Source organism: Ailuropoda melanoleuca, chromosome 4 (assembly GCF_002007445.2).
Source record: "Ailuropoda melanoleuca isolate Jingjing chromosome 4, ASM200744v2, whole genome shotgun sequence".
NCBI classification, from domain to species: domain Eukaryota; kingdom Metazoa; phylum Chordata; class Mammalia; order Carnivora; family Ursidae; genus Ailuropoda; species Ailuropoda melanoleuca.
In genome coordinates, this window is record NC_048221.1 from 31299670 (window position 1) to 31317237 (window position 17568).

The 17568-nt window shown below is 45.6% G+C and overlaps 1 protein-coding gene and 1 long non-coding RNA gene across 8 annotated transcripts in view; one reads left to right on the plus strand and one right to left on the minus strand.

Moving 5' to 3' along the window:
* ADAMTS9 (ADAM metallopeptidase with thrombospondin type 1 motif 9) overlaps nt 1–17568 on the minus strand; it is a 182617-nt gene that overhangs the window by 164874 nt on the left and 175 nt on the right. For all 7 annotated transcript variants that reach the window (XM_034658601.1, XM_034658604.1, XM_034658603.1 and 4 more), the window contains exons 2-3: nt 16602–16993; nt 11512–11719 (exon numbers count right to left, since the gene is read on the minus strand). In XM_034658601.1, coding sequence (XP_034514492.1) covers nt 11512–11719; nt 16602–16993 — 600 coding nt within the window. The remainder of the gene's footprint in view (nt 1–11511; nt 11720–16601; nt 16994–17568) is intronic.
* The window catches only part of LOC109490206, a 231471-nt gene continuing 228761 nt past the window's right edge, over nt 14859–17568 (plus strand). Inside the window, exon 1 of the long non-coding RNA XR_004624734.1 lies at nt 14859–15385. This is a non-coding gene — a long non-coding RNA (uncharacterized LOC109490206). The remainder of the gene's footprint in view (nt 15386–17568) is intronic.

The following is a 17568-nucleotide window of genomic DNA, read 5'->3' on the forward strand; positions in this document are numbered from 1 at the left end:
TTCCTCATCTGTGCAATGGGGATAATAATAGTTTCTCCCTAACAGGGTGGTGGGGAGGATGAAATGACCTCATACTCATAAAGTAACGAAACAGGGCCGGGGCAAAATGCTCTAGGGGCGTTGGCTGGGGTGCCTCGAGGACCCTGTCCGCCTGCCCCAGAAGTGACTTTGGGGCTTGCTGCTATCTGACACTTCACAGGTGGCCTCAGGCTCCATGTGGTGCCTGTGGGGGGTCCAAGGCATTACTCCCCTATCAGAGATTAAAGAGCAGTTGGCCCTGGAGCTCTTTAAAAAAGCTTCTAGGCAACTCCTAGGGAGCGTATCTCCCACATTCCTTTGATACGTGTCTCCCAGTTTACACACCACAGCCTGCAGTACAAATCCGTTCTCGTCCTCACGTCCATGCTTCAGCCACCACGGAAATGAGAGGTCCCAGTGGGAACCCTCTCCGGCCACAAGCCACCTTCCTACAGCACCCTGGCCCAGCTCAGATATTCTGTTGTACTAAATTCAGCTGTTGCTGTGACAACTTCAATCCCCTAAATGAATTAAAAGCCTGATATCTTTCTCTATGGCATGCACATATCTTCTTAAAGGACCTTACTAGTTTATTCTTTTTTTTTTTTTTAAAGATTTTATTTGTTTATTTGACAGAGATAGAGACAGCCAGCGAGAGAGGGAACACAAGCAGGGGGAATGGGAGAGGAAGAAGCAGGCTCGTAGCGGAAGAGCCTGATGTGGGGCTCGATCCCATAATGCCGGGATCACGCCCTGAGCCGAAGGCAGACGCTTAACCGCTGTGCCACCCAGGCGCCCCTTACTAGTTTATTCTTAATTATCCTTACACATAAAATAAATCCAGGGGTCCTCCCACATCTCATATGAGTTGTACTTGGGAACATCGTCATCGCTTCTGCAGACAACCTCTCCATTAGCAGCTGGGGAAGAATACAGACCTGGGAAGTAAGAGGCCTGAGTTCAGGGCTCCATCCTTCCTTTGCCCTAGCACCAAGATGATGAAAACTTTCAAGAGGCTCAGCCTGGATCCTCTGATCCACAAAAAGAGGGACTGGAAAAGAAGTTCTCTCTAAAAGTTCCTTCCAGTGCTAAAAATTTGTGAGTTCTTATCTTTTACAAGATAAAAGTGAATGATGCTGAAAAATGAAGTCCTAAGATTCAAAACGGGTCAAGTGCCTCTCTTGGTCACTGTCACTCTTAAAGAGGGTATCAAAGAAATAATCAAACAGCAGGCAGGGTGGGAGGGTAAAAGAGACAGAATAACTCCACAGCAGAGAGAGACCCACAGAAAAGAGGTGGGTGGCAGCGATGTCCAGTAATGTGAAGGGAGCTGCGGGGTGTGCACCTCCATTATTCCCTGCAGATTTTCTCTTTTGGACCTGCTGAAACAGATCATAGTTGCTGAGAACCATTCCCACTCTCTCTAACGTGTTACAGTGGAATAGCATCAAATGTGAGAATCAGGAAAGTGGCTTAAAAGAGAGAAAACAGGGCATAATCAGTTACCTCTGGAAAAGCCTTATATTGCCCCCAAAGCACAGAATAGGAACTTAGGACTAATGGAGTCGTGTGTTCCATTCCATGTCCCCCAGAAGTGTGTAGTCATTCAGGGCTGAATCTCACACTACTAATTTCTTCTGTGTCTGCCTCTGTCTCACTGCCCTCAGACTTTCTCTCCCTGTGGGCACACATGTGCCAAAGGACAGTTACTCTTACGTATCCAGGACTCCCTTTGTAACTCTTTTCACCCACGAGCCAAGAAAACACGTTCCCCCCATAAAGTACACTGGCTTGAAATGGAAAGTTGTGTTTCTAGGTACCAACCAGAAATAAAAACAGCAGCAGCATCCATTTCTTTTGGCACAGAAAATGGCTCTGAATAACGAGTTCTAAATAAGCCTCTCCCAGCCCATCCCTCTGCACCTGTGTCTTGGACAAACTCCATGTTGCAATTCCTGCTATGTTTTCCTGCGATGCCATCCTGTGAATGTATGACATCCACAGTGCACAAAATACATGCAAGAGAGTAGGGAAGCCATGTATGAAAGACGTGTGTGCAAATTAACAGAATGAAAAGACAAGCTGAGAGAAAATACTGGCAAACCACATATCTGATAGAGGACTTGTATCCTGAATATAAAAAGTACTCTCAAACTTCAATAAGAAGAAGATAAACATTCCAACCTTTTTTAATGGGTAAAAGATTTGCTCAGACACTTCACAAAGATACATGGATGGCAAATAAGCATATGAAGAGATGCTCACATCATTAGTTATTAGGGAAACCTAAATGAGATAGCACTACACACCTGTTAGAGTGGCTAAAATTAAAAAACAAAACCGCACAAAATACTGGCAATCCCAAGTGAAACTGGTACTTTCATACCTTGCTGGCAGGACTGCAAAATGGTACAGCCACTCGGAAAAGGAGATGGACAATTTCTTATAAAGTTAAACATACACTTACCATATAAACTTGTAATCTCACCTCTCGGTATCTACCCAATGAAAAACAAATAAATAAATTTATGCTCACCCAAAGATCCGTATGCAAATGTTTAGAGTGGCTTCACCTGTAGCTGCCAAAAACTTTGTCCCTCAACCAGGTAATGGATAAGCAAACTGTTGTCTACCCATACAATGGAGCACTACTCAGCAATAAAAAAGACAGATTGCTGACAAAGGCCATGAAGTGGATAATCCTTAAATGCACTAGACTTAATGATTCTATTTATATGGCCTCTGGAAAAACCCAAACCAGAGAGACAGGAAATAGGTGGTTGACTACCAAGGACACCAGGACTGATTCTCTATCTGAACTGTGATGATAGTTACATGACTATATGTATTTACCAAAACTTGCAGAGCTACATATCAGAAAGCATGACTGCTGCTGCATGTAAATATGCCTAATAGAGAAACAGAAAGAAAACACTAGATTATATTAATAGAAAGTGAAAAGATTTGTAAAAAAAAAAATTAAATCGTCACAGAAAAACTCTGAGGCCAAACCCATCCATATGAACTTTTTCCACACTGTACAGGCCAACTGCACTTTCAGCACCCTCCTCGGATTCTAATGTCCCGGGAGGGATGGGGCTCAATAAATAAAATAATAATTTTACCAACATTTGCCCCTTCTTGATGTTGCTCCTTCTCAAAGTCTGAAGCAAAATGATAGAAATAACCAGGATTGATGACAGGTGACGTGGAAAAGCCCTGATTTGGGGCTCAAAGTAAAGCAGGGAGCCCTCATGCTATCTCTGGATCCAGAAGTTTACCAGCAGTGCTCAAGGGAGGAGGCAGGAAAGCACGTCATACAACAAAAAGTCCTAATCCCAGGCCCAAACCTAACTTGCCACCTGACAATTCCCAATTGCAAACTGACTCTCATGGACTTCAAAACAGAGATGAGTGAAATCCTTGAATGGCAGATAAAGCAGGCTTAGTAAATACTGTACATTGACAATCTTTCTATGGGTAGATTTAAAAAAAAAACAAAGAAAGAAGAAAGACAGTTATCAAGGTATTCTAGATAAAAGGTCAAAATACAACCTAACCACGCTGTCTTTTGGTGCTCAATGAAATTATTCTGATAAGTGGCTCATTCCTTGTAGCTTTGTTCTTGGTACCTGCTCTGGGTTTAGGCCTGACCCTGCTCTTCCAAATGGCTGCAAAGGTGGTGTGACCTTACAACAATGAAGATGAATCAATGAGTAAAAGTGGAAAGGGGGGAAAAAAGACCATGGGAGCAAACATAAACTGGAGGGAAAACAGCAATTTAACAAGGATGACACTGGCAGCCAAGTGAAAAGTTATTTAAGAGACAGAACAGCTGGGGTGCCCGGTGGCTCAGTCAGTTAAGCGTCTGCCTTTGGCTCAGGTCATGATCCTGGGGTCCTGGGATCGAGCCCTGCCAGCAGGGACTCTGCTTCTCCCTCTCCTTCTGCCTGTGTGCTCTCTCTCTCTGTCAAATAAATACATAAAATTAAAAAAGAGAGAACGAGAGAGAGAGACAGAACAGCCAACTGCAATGTGTGGGTCATGTTTCGATCACAATCTAAACAAATGGAGTTTAAGAAGGTGTTGCAGGGACAATTAGGAAAATTTTAACATGTGTACTATGTAAGTTATAGGGAGCAATTATTGCTGACTTTGCTCAGCATGGTATATGTACACTGCAGTTACATAAGAACATATCCTCATTTTTCAGAGATGTATATGGGAGTGTTTAGACAGGAAATGTCATGATACCTGCGTTTACTTTTAAATACTCCAGCAAAAAGAAAAAATAAAAAGCAAACATGGAGAAGTCTTTGCTCTCATTAAGCGTAGATGGCGTCTTTCTGGTGGTTCATTTTACTATTGCCTCTACATATCTTTGTGCGCTTAAAGACGGTCTTAATAACATGCATTTTTAAAGACATGATGAAAAAAGCTAAGTCATACATGAGCAGAGATGAAAGAAAAAAAAAACAGTTCCTGTATTAGAAGTTTCTTTTCTACTCTCCTTTATTTTGCTGTAGTATTGCACTATTAACGCTGAGGTTTTAAAAAAGGAGTATTGGGGAGCCTGGGTGGCACAGCAGTTAAGCATCTGCCTTCGGCTCAGGGCGTGATCTCGGCGTTATGGGATCGAGCCCCACATCAGGCTCTTCCGCTAGGAGCCTGCTTCTTCCTCTCCCACTCCTCCTGCTTGTGTTCCCTTTCTCGCTGGCTGTCTCTCTCTCTGTCAAATAAATAAAGAAAATCTTAAAAAAAAAAAAAAGGAGTATTTTTATATAAATGCCACAAAGAAGATAAGGCTAAGGGAGCAGTCTTAAGAATTCAGTTATTCATCACAGTAATCTTCTTGGAGTTGCTTATGTTGGCTATTTATTAGATACAGTCATTTAAGAACATAAAAAAGAGAAAAAAGGTATAAAGACTGATGAGGAACAAATAAGGGTCAGTGACAGGACATGAAGCCCAAACAATAAACCCCACGTGGTGGAACTACCTTTAAAGGTTTCAAATCAGCCCTGGGTTTGAAGCCTGGCTGTTTCCCTTACACGCTGTGGACATGTTCTTTCACCTTTCCCAGTTCAGCTTTCTTATTTGTAAATGGGAAGAACTGGAGCATCCCCCTCCCAGAGAGCTGTTGCAGGAGTGAACAAAATAACCCATCACGGGCTTTCGCACGGCCCCGCACATGGCTCCTTGAACGCTGCCGGTTGCTATGCTCACAGGCTGAACGGCTAAAGGAAACGATGTGAGGATCCAGAAAGTGTGTGGGAAGGTGTAGGCAGGCTGGCTTCTCACAGAAGTAACTCATTAGCCAACAACCACTGACCTGCTTGAGCCCAGGCAGGACCGTGGGGTCAGCCAAAGCTTCTGTCACAGCCTGGAACCCTCCAGCCGCCCCAGAATTGTTTACTTTAAACTCCCCTCAGAGGTCTGTCCTTCGCTCTGTCTCTCACTCCATTTGGGCCCAACTATCGGGCTGCTAATCTAATCAGCTAATCTATGCTAAATTATTAATGGGATCCCAGAGGTTAATGGGTAACAAGTACGCTCTCCAACAGAGGCACATTGGAGACGCAAGGCCTCAGCGAGGCATTGGAGTCTTGGTGGGAATTCTGGGCACCAGGCAGACCTCCTCCAATCCAATCGAATTATAGGCAAGCATATGAAAAATCCTGCTAGTGAAAGTAATCCATATACGAATGTGAATCAATCAACAAAGCGTAGAGCAAAAAACTGTCTGAGTAGACCAGGACAAAAGGGTTGTGGAAATTGGTATGTTTTCGAGGTTTGTGTCCTCAGGCAAGCCAACTTGATGGATTTGTCTGCAGATGGCAAAATGTAGGCTGAGGTAAAGATTAAAATATGCAATCCACGTAAAGCGCTTGGAACAGTGCCTGTCGCACAATACGTGCTCAACAAATGGGAGCTATTGCTGATATCATCTAGGGACTCCATTAAATGAAAGTATAAGACACTGTGAAAACTCAAGTGAAAAGGATTTTCTGGATAGCACCTTGTATTCTCAGTGTAGCCAGGCCCACAGGGCAGCACACTGGAATTAGATCTGGGTTCGTGTCAGGCCCACTTCCTACTAGCTATGTGACTTTGGACAAGTTGCTCAGCCTCTCTGAGCTGTAATTTTCTCAAACGTAAAAGTAGGGTAATAATACATACCCTATACTGTTGTTGAATGGATTATAAATGATAATGTATGGAAAGTATGTGACCCCAAATGCACATAAGACCCTAACAAAGAATGTCTTTAATTATCATCTTGTATTTTCCAGCCTTTATGACTGTACCCTTGGGAGTCCAACCAACAAGTGAGAGTACATTCTCACGGACAGTCTCCAGTGCCTAACACTTAATGGAGACTAAACCATGGTAAACCCAGGGTCAGTTCAACATGCACAAGGCAATTTAGCAGGGTTGAGACAGAGCCTCAGCTTTGACCAGGCGCATTGTCCCACAGAAGCAGATACAAGGCAGGATTTTTATCCGTCTGGTTACACAGACTGTCTCATCCAAAAAAAAAAAAAAAAATGCATGAGACGACAGCTCAGCTGTTGTTCCCTGGTCACAAGGGCCATGCGCTACAAAATAACTGCATGCCAGTAGCCCTATTTCTTTTTAACTGTATTTTCTGATTATAAAACAATTAAAGAATTATGGCAAAAATATAATATAAAATAAAAAGATAAATGTCGCCTATGTTCCTGCCTACCAGAAATAATCCCTTGTTAATATTTCTGTACATATTGCTTCATACTTTTTATTTAAACACACATGTGCCACCACACAGCTATCCTTTAAAAAAATGAGATCATACCATTTACACTTGCTCATCACCTGCTTGTTCACTTAAGACATATATACTCACACACACACACGTATAACACACACATATATATGTGACAAATTTATACACACGCCAGTGTTAACATAAATCTGTAAGATCATTTGTGATGGCTGCATGGGAATCCATCAAATGTACCCTTATAAATTAATGGTCTATCCTCCTACTGAAGGATACTTATGTTGTTCCTAGCCTTTTGCTAGAATAAACACCACCATACTGAGTATTCTCACACAAAGGTCTTTACACGATTGTCCAATTATGTCCTTAGAGCGGCATCGGTGGGTCAACAAGTACATAATTTCTAAATGCCTTAAATAAAACAAAAAACCATCAGGCCTTGCTGAGATGGGAGGGGGAGAGAAGCCTTCTAGTAATGGAAAAAGACTGTCTTTTAGGCTCAGATGAACAAAACAGCCTTCTGTTGGCCTCCCTGACCCCCCGCCCCCTTTCTGAATCTCACCTACCAGGAAGCATGTCTATCTCACTGATAAGAACAACTAAATCCTCTTGTGCAAAATTCAGGGTCAAACAGAGAGTGTCTGTGAAACCGAACTTGGGGTTTCATCTGGAAATGCAATGTGAAGGATTAGCAGGAAGTGGCTTATAAAAGCAATAACTCTCCTGAATGGCTCCCCTGCACCTGCCACTTGGCCCCCCTGGTGTGTGGGGTAGGCAGGCAGGCAGCTCAATGAACTCTACTGAGGACCCACTGTGTAGGGGACACAGGAGTAACAAGGGCATGCCACAGGAAAGAGAAGATGCCCCACACCCCTTCCTGAATCCTGAGGAACTTACAAACAGGATAAAAATCACAAATAAATGCAGATCCACTCAACTGGCCCAAATGTACACACCCAGACATAACCAATGATGCAAAACAGAGACACTGTAGGAAGGGCAGCCACTGGGGCAAGAGACACTTGCAATAAATGTATTTTTAAAATGCTGCATTAGGTACAGAGAAAATAAGCAAAGAGAAGGGGGCTCTTGGCCCCGTCACTTGCTGGCAGGGTGACATTGGGCAAGTCCCATAAGCCCTTTATGACCTGGTTACCAAGAAGCTCTAAGCTAAGCACAGGAACCTGATTAGCTTTGGGTTTTGGCATTGAATTTTCCTTTCTGGCTGTGTTGTTTCAACTTCTATTTTCATGACTCTTCTTTTTAATCTCCCATTCAGTGATTTTCTACCATCTGCTAAACACTGTCCTGGGAGATTTCATTATTTCCTATTCATTTAGTCCTAACTACACCCTTGAAAGGTGTGTGTTATTCTTACTTTATGCTCTAAAGATGCTTGAGGTCACACAGCTGACGGGAATAAAGACGATTCCTGGTTTTTTCCTCATGGCACAGAGGAGTTTGGAAATATGCTACGGCTGAATGCACACATGAATGAATAAATTAAGCTGTTGACTCCCTTCTAAACCCACGCAATTTTCACTAAATAAGATTCCTTCTGCACATGTCATTTTAATATAAGTTATCTCAGAATCTGTTTTTGAAAATCAGACATACATCAAGAATCAGAAATGAGCAGGACTCAATCCATTAGTAGGCAACAGCGTAAGAACAGCCACAGTGCCTACTGCTGGGCAGGATCCCATTCCCCAGCAACTAAGGGTTACACCCAGCTCAGCAGTGGATTTTCAGGGTCCTGCTCCAAGGCTAGGGCAATCTTAAATTGTGATGGGTTGGTGTTGAATATAGAGCTGATCACTCCTGGAAATAAGCAACTTAACATCCCAGGACGATAGTTTGCTCATCTGTACAGAATTAGCCTGTTGGCCTAGAGCTAACTACTACGGTTTCCTCCAGAAAATCTTCTGTCATCCTATAAGACATAGAAAACAGTGATGAAGAATGCCAAGTCCAGGGCAAAACCAGAGGTCAGGCCATGGATAGTGGTTATTGCCTTAAATCCCACATTAGCAGGGACTCTCACATTTAGCTGAACTTCTGGGTCATGTGGAGCCTTCAGTAAACCCACTGATCTTTCTCCTTCTCACTAGCCTGACAGGGAGGTTTGTGTGTGTGTGTGTGTGTGCGTGTGTGTGTGTCTTTCGAGAGCCTGTATTTGTATGAAGCTCCCAGGATACTTCTAAAGTTTACCCTTGGCTACCAACCACTGCTCTGGGGGAAATCCATTCCTGACTGGATTAATACTTGTAGAGGGTATTTTCTGCTCTGGCCAGAGGGACTTCTCCCACCACCACCCCCCCCCACCTACTTTCACTCCCTGTACACAGGCTACCTGGTTTCGGATGTTTCCGTGACCTGCTGGTCCATCCCTGTAATGGCTGCTGGTGAACTGTGCCATATTCCAAAGTTCTTTCCAACTGTTCTGAGCCTCCTGCATCTGTATTCAAAGAAGGGGTGCAGAAGCAGCTGGAAGAGAGAAACCACAGTGGCAGAGTCCAGCAGCAACCTTTGGAAGAGCCAATCAAGACTGCTGGGATCCTGATTCATCACATGGGGTGAAGGAAAGGCAGCCATATTGGTCACTGACAAGGACATACCCGAAGGAAAACTGAAAGTTGGCACAAGTGACCTGGACAGTGGCACTAAAGGCCCCAATACCAAGAAGGACTGGAACCCAAATAACTTCTTTGAAAAATTAAGGCAACTTCTGTTGTCCTCCATTTTCAGAGTTCCTCTTCTTTGTGTTTGTAACAGGACTTTGACAATGACTTGTCCTCTAGCCCAGAAAACCAAACGTTGATTGACTTAGATAATTAATTTTTAAAAAATGAACTTTAAGGACTTTTTGAATAAGAGTATTAAGTAAGACTTCTCTCTCTCTGTCAGACCCAATGCACACAAACATACACGTCACACCTGCACAGAGAAAATGGATCATGGGATAAGACCAACATAGGCTGTCATTATGGAGTAGCTGGGAGGTCTGGGGCAAGTTGCTCATTTCTGCTCCCCTGCCAGGTACGATGGGGATAAGAATGGTACCTGCCTCACAGGGTCATGGTAAGCATTCAGTAAAGTTGTGTAGGTACAGTGCTTTGCACATTGCCAGTATAGAGCAGGACCTTAATAAATGGCATTTTTTTAAAAAAGAAAATGTCGGTTTGCTGCCACTTTAGGTCTGAAGATTATCACAAAGTGCTGCTGTTCAATAAACTGATCAATGAACATACTACTTGAGTATCTTCTGAGTATATTTTAATAAGATAGAAGGGGAGCAGTCATGTTCCCTTTCTATCACATGCTACATATAGGTTGATCCACATATGTAAAATAAGCACTTGCTAATTCAGATTTGGGAAGTCAAGAAGGAAAGGACAATGTTCTCACTAGCATGGTCCAAAAAATGGGATACACGTCTTGCCATAACGCTGACTGGTAGCTGGCAGTCTTGGCGCTGTGCCAGCGGCTGGGACTATTGTTTCTGAGTACACTGCTCCCTCAGCCCCCCGTCGCACCCCTTGGCTCTTGAGTGAGTCTAACTGGCGTCATATTTCAGTATTCCATTTAGTCCTGCGAGGAGGAACATAGAGCTAGCTGGGCTACAATGCTCCACGCTATGACCTGGATATTCCAGGTTAAAAGTAGCCAATGTTATCTTTTCTTATTTAGAAATAATTCCAGGAGGGAATAGGATACCACAGTCTGTCACAGAGGAAGAATCTGATACAGATATAATATGAAACAAGTGATCATTTGGGAAGCATTTTAGGAAACTCTCTGCTGGCTTGGAATTCTTATTTGGAGATGCCAAAAAGACCCTGAAAAGTTATTTAATTTGGAGAAAGAACTTTTAAAAAATATGGAATAGGGAGAAGGACAAGTTTTAGAAACATAAAGCTCAAGTATTAAAAAAAAAAAAAGAGTATTTTAAACATCCTAAAACAGGACCCAGTTGAGGAACAATTTCTAGTGACAAGCCATCATCAGAGAGAAAGTAACCAGGCTTCAAAGACAGTGGCAGGTTGCCTCAAGGCTGTAGATTGAGAAACATACGCAAGCATAAGCTTTCTGAGGGGCCCAGAATGACACAGGCTGGACAATGGCCAGACATGTCAGCACAAAGCCTCAAGGAATGTGTCCAGCATAGAAGGAAAGCCAGTGTGGACACAGACGCATTTGACGGAACCCTGACAGCACAATCCACACTTCTATTCCGCTATTTCCTGAGCCCTAGAACAACAGCTGAAACTGAAGTTGATAGGAAAAACTCCAATGAACACACAAAAGGTTTTTTTGGCGTCCCATTTATGAGACTTTTTCATAACCCTAAACAGTAAAAAAAAAAAAAAAAAAAAAAAAAAAATCCCAAAAGAATAGAAAACACCAAGACATCCAGGGAACACAAACCATGGCTGACTGAGGATATGGCTGTGAGAGCCTGAAGACACTACTAAAGCCGAATCCTAAAAATGAGCAACTTCAACAAGAGGCAGCTTCGCCCACAGTGAGCCTGGAATGAGATGAGCTCCTACTGGGGCCTTGTTGGTTCTTAGCTGTGCAACTTTGGACAAGTTACTAAATCTCTCTGTAGCTTCCACATACGCGCATAAGAAACACCAACCTCGCTTGAAGACTGAGTAAAAGACAATGTAAATGGTAGCATTTTGCAGCCTGTGAAAGAGCTACATGTTTGTAGTATTGCCACTGACCCATCTCACAGAGCTGCGGGCTCTGCCGGAGCAGGGAGGAAATACCGGAGGTGTCACACGCACGCCTTCCTGCTGAGGGCTCTCTGTGCAGGGTGCTGTGCCGGTAGACGATGTGCGGTTTGTTCTGGTCCTCTTCGTCTTCTTGCTCGTCAATGGACAGTAGTGGTTCGATAAAATAATCCCCATCATGGGACCGGAATGTGCCCAGCTGAAAATGAAGAGAGATAAGGGGCTGATTTAAAAGAACTCAACCACAGGGAGGGGAAGAAAAATGGAACATCGGCTAAGTAAAGCGGCTGGCTTTCCCCCCGGCCCCTTCCTCCTGAGGGCTACTGAGACTGAACTCACTGCCCACCTACTCGGAGAAGCAGTTTCCTTTCACTCCGCCAGGGCAGTACCTTCTCCTTGAGCTGATTCTAGTTTATCGCAACTGCTGTGCAAATCTGTCTCTAAGAAATCCTTCCTTGGTGCCCAAATTCTAATACTCATTTTTTACGGGCTGTTCCCAGAGAGTGTTTGCGCCTGTGAAGATAGCCTGGAAACTCAGGGACAAGTGTGAGCTCCAGAGGGGAAAGCTGATCTATGGAAGCCTTATCGTTTATTCAAATTCTGAAAGCAGAGACCGAGCACAGGCGCTCCAAGTGGTACCCCCGTGACACTGGCAGATGAATCTCTGCACACCCCTTTCCTTGGCAATAGGGAGTGAAATGGTGCAAGGCTTGGAATACGGGCTGCCCTGGGTGCCAGTCCCAGCCCTGGCACTTAACCTGCCCACCTAGGGAATGTTCCTTAACTGCTCTGAGCTTTGGCTTCCTTGTTTGTCAACTGGGGACCAACCTACTTATTGTAAAGGCTTATTGTACAGACTAAATGAGATAATGCACGGAGAGCGCTTAGCAAAGTGACACTTTGTAAGGGATTAAAACACCTTAGTGGCTCTCTGTGTTGCTGTGTCAGCCTCTAACCACCAGGATAGAATGTATGTAAGCACCTTGAAATGGGTAACTCCTTCTCCCCTTCCCACATGCCCACAAGATGGTAAATGATGCCTCAAGGTTGAACCACCCAAACCACATACCCAAGAGCGCTAAAAAGTTGCCCATGCCACGCCTGGGAGTTTTTAAGAAATTCAAATAATCACGCTCCACCCTAAATCTGATCTACTGAATCAAAATCTCTGCGGGGTAGGGCCCAGGAGTTGAAACGTTAATGAACACTCCAAGGTATTCTTATGCACAATAAAGTTTGGGAGGCAGGAGGCTGAGACACTAGGGTTTCCAAACCTATCTAAACTTCAGAATTGCCTGGGGACTTAAAAAAAAAATGAGATTAGTGGCATTACCCCATACCTGCAGATCTGGAATTTCCAGGGATGAGGTCTAGAATCTATATATTTAAAAAAGCCTTCCACGTGATTCATGAGCCACTGGCTTAAAGGGAGGACAGCTCTGGTGTAGTCAGACTAAGAATAGCTGGTTTCCAGAGAAGAAGAGGTTTAACCCATTTATTCTCATGCAGGCACCTCTCTCTGTTTTAAATATACAACTCTGGTGTTCTCTGAGCACAGAGCCAGGAGTTTACTACGTGTGAAATCTACCAGAGACAGGCCATAAACACTGGGAAAGAACCTGGGAGCTCATCTGGTGGTGATCTGGCACCTTTAATTAATAAAAGGGGAAACTAAGGCCCAGAGGGAGGAAGTGACTTTCCAAAGTCCCCCTTAGTGAATGGTGCCAGTACTAAATCTAGAACTCAGGTATCCTGATTTTAGTCCAGGACCTTTTTAAGAAAGAACTTCAAAAGTCTCTTTAGGAACACAGATCCAGTCTCTGGCTCACGGTCAGAAGCATGGGTCAGAAACACAGGATGGGAACCCCAACTCTGGCACTTACTAAAGACCTTGAGCAAGCCTCTGACTCTCCAAGCCTCAGCGTCCTTCCTCATCTGTAAAATGGATTGTTTTGAGGATTGGGCTGTTGTGAGTGGATGGGATGAGATAATGCACACAAAAAGTACTTATGCAGTGCAAGACGCATAATAAGAGTCCAGTAAATGTTATCCATATGCTGCCAAATTAATTTTGTCGTCAATTCACAAAAGACATGTTTGATGTTTGATGAATGTTCGATCACAGAGTCATCTTTTCTTGGTTACAGTGACCATTTATTCCAACATAGGTACTAAGCGCCTACAATACACAAGGCTCCAACATGGGAGAGAAATGCGCTGATGCTGACCTTGCTGCCAAGGAATGGGATAGATCGTGTGTACCAAGAACCGTAATACAAGGGAGCACATACTAAGCATGAGAAGAAAGATAGAGACAAGCGTCTGTGAAGGGAGAGAGGGAGAGATGACAGCAGTCTGAAGGACGAGTTTTCCTGGGGAAGAAGCTATGTAAGTTACACTTTAAAAGGAAAGTAGGATTGGAGCATGTGATGCTGGGGGAGATGAGCAAGTAAACCCAAAAGCCCAAAGGCAGTAAGGTAGGACTGGGATGGGAGGGAGATTCGGAGAAAGGAGCAAAAGCAGATTGATTGATACACAGGATCGGTGGAGGGAAAGCCTGAGAGAAGTGCGTGGCATGTGGGTGTGCAAGGTGTGAGAAGACACATCATAAATGGTCTGAACTGTCAGAAGAAGGAGATTGTAGTTCCCTAAGCAGTGGGGAGCTACTAGGTAAAGAGAGTGAACAGGGGAGTAACGTGATCTTACAGCTAGTTGTCCTTAATCTGTTAGCAGTGTGTGGCAGGGATTAGAGAGGAAAGACTGAAGGAGAAGCCAGATGGAAATATTTCTTAGACAACAGTAGTAAATGAGAGAGGAGCAGAGAAGTAAAGAGGTCTAGAATTAGGGTAGGGCTTGTTCAGACCAGGTGAGAGACACATCTAAGACCAAATTCAGGGAAAATAACTAGTGGGATGTGTGTGTGTGTGTTGGCGTGGTAGATTGGCCTTTTTAGATTCACTCTAAAGAGTGAAAGATTTCCGGGGTGGGCCACTAGGAACGTCATGATCTTACTGGTATAGAAATGGTAATGGGAAATCCTAGGAAGAATGATAAATTCCAGAAGGAAGACAAAGGGATGAGGGGTTTGGAGCTAGATTAAACGCTGAAGACAGAAACACCCAGTGCACTTATCTTTAAGATGTATTCTGGACCTTTCCCTCAGAAAAGGCAGATTGCAAATTAAATGCAATATGAAGGGGGTTATCACAATCATTTCTGAAGTCCTGGCCCTCAATTCCCTAAGTTACCACTTGCAGTTCCACGTGCGAGTTACCACCTAAAATTGCCAACTGAAATCAAGGTACTGCGCAGCAAAGCATTTATACAACTGCTGGGGCCACTCAGCGGGGTGTGGAGGCGGGGAAGGAGGAGGAGTAAAGGTTGTTTACAAACTTTACGTACAGTCTCTGCCCCATCCGTAAAGTTCTGGAATTGGGGTTTACAATCTTTGGATCTAGGGGCGTTCTGATGACCTGGGTTCCAGTGCCCGACTTATGCCCACCCTGGCCATAACCTTTGGAAGAATTGAAGGATTCCTGCGCTTTGGCCCTAGGTCTTGGGGCAGCGATGACTCACCGCAGCACCCCCTTACCCCCCCGTGCGTCAAACTGCCGTCTCCGCCCACCCCCAAACAAGCTCAACAGCTAGCCGCAGCTCCGGGCGCTTTGCTGGGGGCTCGAGGGGCTCAACCCCATGCCCGTATCCCAGCAGGATAAAACCTTCCCCATCCTAGTCTTCAGGCTTGCCTCGCTCCCCACCAGACCCTTCGGACACTTCGTAGAAGAGTGGAGATGGATGCGACATCCAGACCGGGGACACTGAATCCACCAACAACGCGAGCAGAAGCGGCAACCGAGTGCCCCGGGTAAGTATATGTGCTCCGGCTTAGAAAAGGTGATGGGGGAATGTGGGTTCTCAGGGGAAGAGTATACGCATCACCAGGGCGCAAGTGCGCGCAGCGCGTAGCGCTGGGAGAACCTAACCCGGGAAAGTTTCTGCGTCACACGCGCGTGGTAAGAACGCACATCGTTTGGAAAGTCAAGGACCACTTTCGCTCTGGCCAGAACTTTAAGGTCTTCAAATGTCGTGGGGGGGGGGCTGTAAAAAGCGGATGCCATGTGGGACCAACTGGAGAGCGAGTCGGGTGGGGGAAGTCAGGAGGGGGTCGAGGTATCCCCTAAGAAAACCTGCTAAGTGCGTATTTTGCAGTGCAGGGAGGTGGCCAGCCCGCACCCACTCGCCCTCCCTCTCCAGGGAATCATGCGTTGCAGGCTCTATCTTTCGATTCTCTGAAACCCCTATGCGTGGCAGGAAACCCAGAAGTACCGAAATCTCGTACAGGCAGCTTCTCCAGGCTCTCCCCCACTATTTCTGTTTCTTGGGGCCACCCCGCCAGCAGGGTGCAGAGTCGGACTGCGCCACACCCCCGCTCCCAGTTTCTACCCTAATTCAAAGCGTCCGGGGCAGGCTCCGCCCTCTTCCCCGCCCCCGGAGTCTTCGGCCCACCCTTCCGTTCCTGGGACGGACCTGTTCCCTGTCAATCCTGTCCAGCCTCAGGGTTCCTGGCGCGTGAAAAAAGGCCCAGAGAAATCGCCGGGACTCTAGATTACGCACCGCCCTCCACGACACACAGAAGGAACTCCCCATACCCGAGGCTGGGGATCCTCAGCCCACACCCCTGACTCAAGACGCGCCAATAAGGAGTCAGGTCCTCCCTGCGCTCAGCTGCTCCGCTCCTGGGCAGCAGGGTTTGCTGCAAGGAAGGAATTTGGAAACCGACTTCCAAGCCGCCTACTAGCGTTGGGCAAAGCGCAGTGGAGCCGAGTCTGGACTCTAGAAAGCTCGGAAACACACCGAACCCCCTGGGGGCGGATGCGTGCACTCCTCTCCAGTGTAAGCACATGCACTGGGCTTGTCACTCAAATCTCAGGGTGCAAACGAGTTTCTAGCGGATATTTAAAGCCAGAGTGGAAACTCGGCGCAATGAGGGTCTTAGGCTGGAGAGCAATTAATTAAGCCTTCCAGAAACGGGTGAAGAGGCGGAGGGGAGGGGTGAGAAGGGAGGGCTCACACCAACTCACCATTCCTGAGCAGAGGCTGATGACCGCCGTGTGCTCGGACTTGGTATTGACATGGCCTTTGTAGAAGCAATGCTTAAGTTCCGCTTCCTCCTCGGAATAAAACTTTGTCTCATTCTCCCCGGGCGTCCCGAGGAGGGTGACAGTGAACGTTGGAGCGATAAATCCGGCATGGGCGGTGAGATTAAACAGAAATTGCTGGCCGAAGGCAGAGAGGCGGTAATGCTCCTGGGGAGAGGTAGAGGAGGAAGCGAAGGCAGGCCAGGGGTCAGAGGCAGCGTTGATGCTCCGTCGCCTTCGTTTGAAGTGCACGTTCGTGGAAAAAGGTTCTCCGAGAGCGTTCACTCGGATGGGAGAAGCGATTTCGTATTCGCTCAGGGTCTCCAATAATCTCACTGCAGGGAAAAGCAGAGACATATGAACCAATAATTCCATTTTCCGCACACCAGTTTCCCACAAGTTTTAATTTAAAATGAAGGGGGCTTTGATCCGGGTTATTTTCCAACAGTTATTTTTGCCCATTTGAGTCAGTGCCTTCACCCTCAGCCCATGCACAAATATTTACTGAGCGCCTACTATGCGCCAGGAATGGCCAGGAACTATGCTAGACTCTGAGGATACACCATTCGGAAGCAGACAATGAACAAGTCAAAAATACATAAGATAATTTCAGATCCTGACAAATACCCTGAATAAAATAAAACATCACTATCAGCTACCCCCAGTTACTAAGTAACTACCATTTGGGGCATGGAGGTGGGGAAGGGGAAAGATCAAACTACAAGCCAAGAGGGGTGGAGGAGACAGCGGCTCTCTCTAGAAATTGGCTGGGAATGACCTAAAGAAGGGAGAGGCTGTAAAACCGGAGATAATTCTTTCTAGGAAAAGGAGAGAGGCCTCCGCTGCGGGGTGCCCGCTGTCGGACGCAGAGGCTGGGGAGGTGGCGACTGGGGCGGAGGGGTCGCGGTGG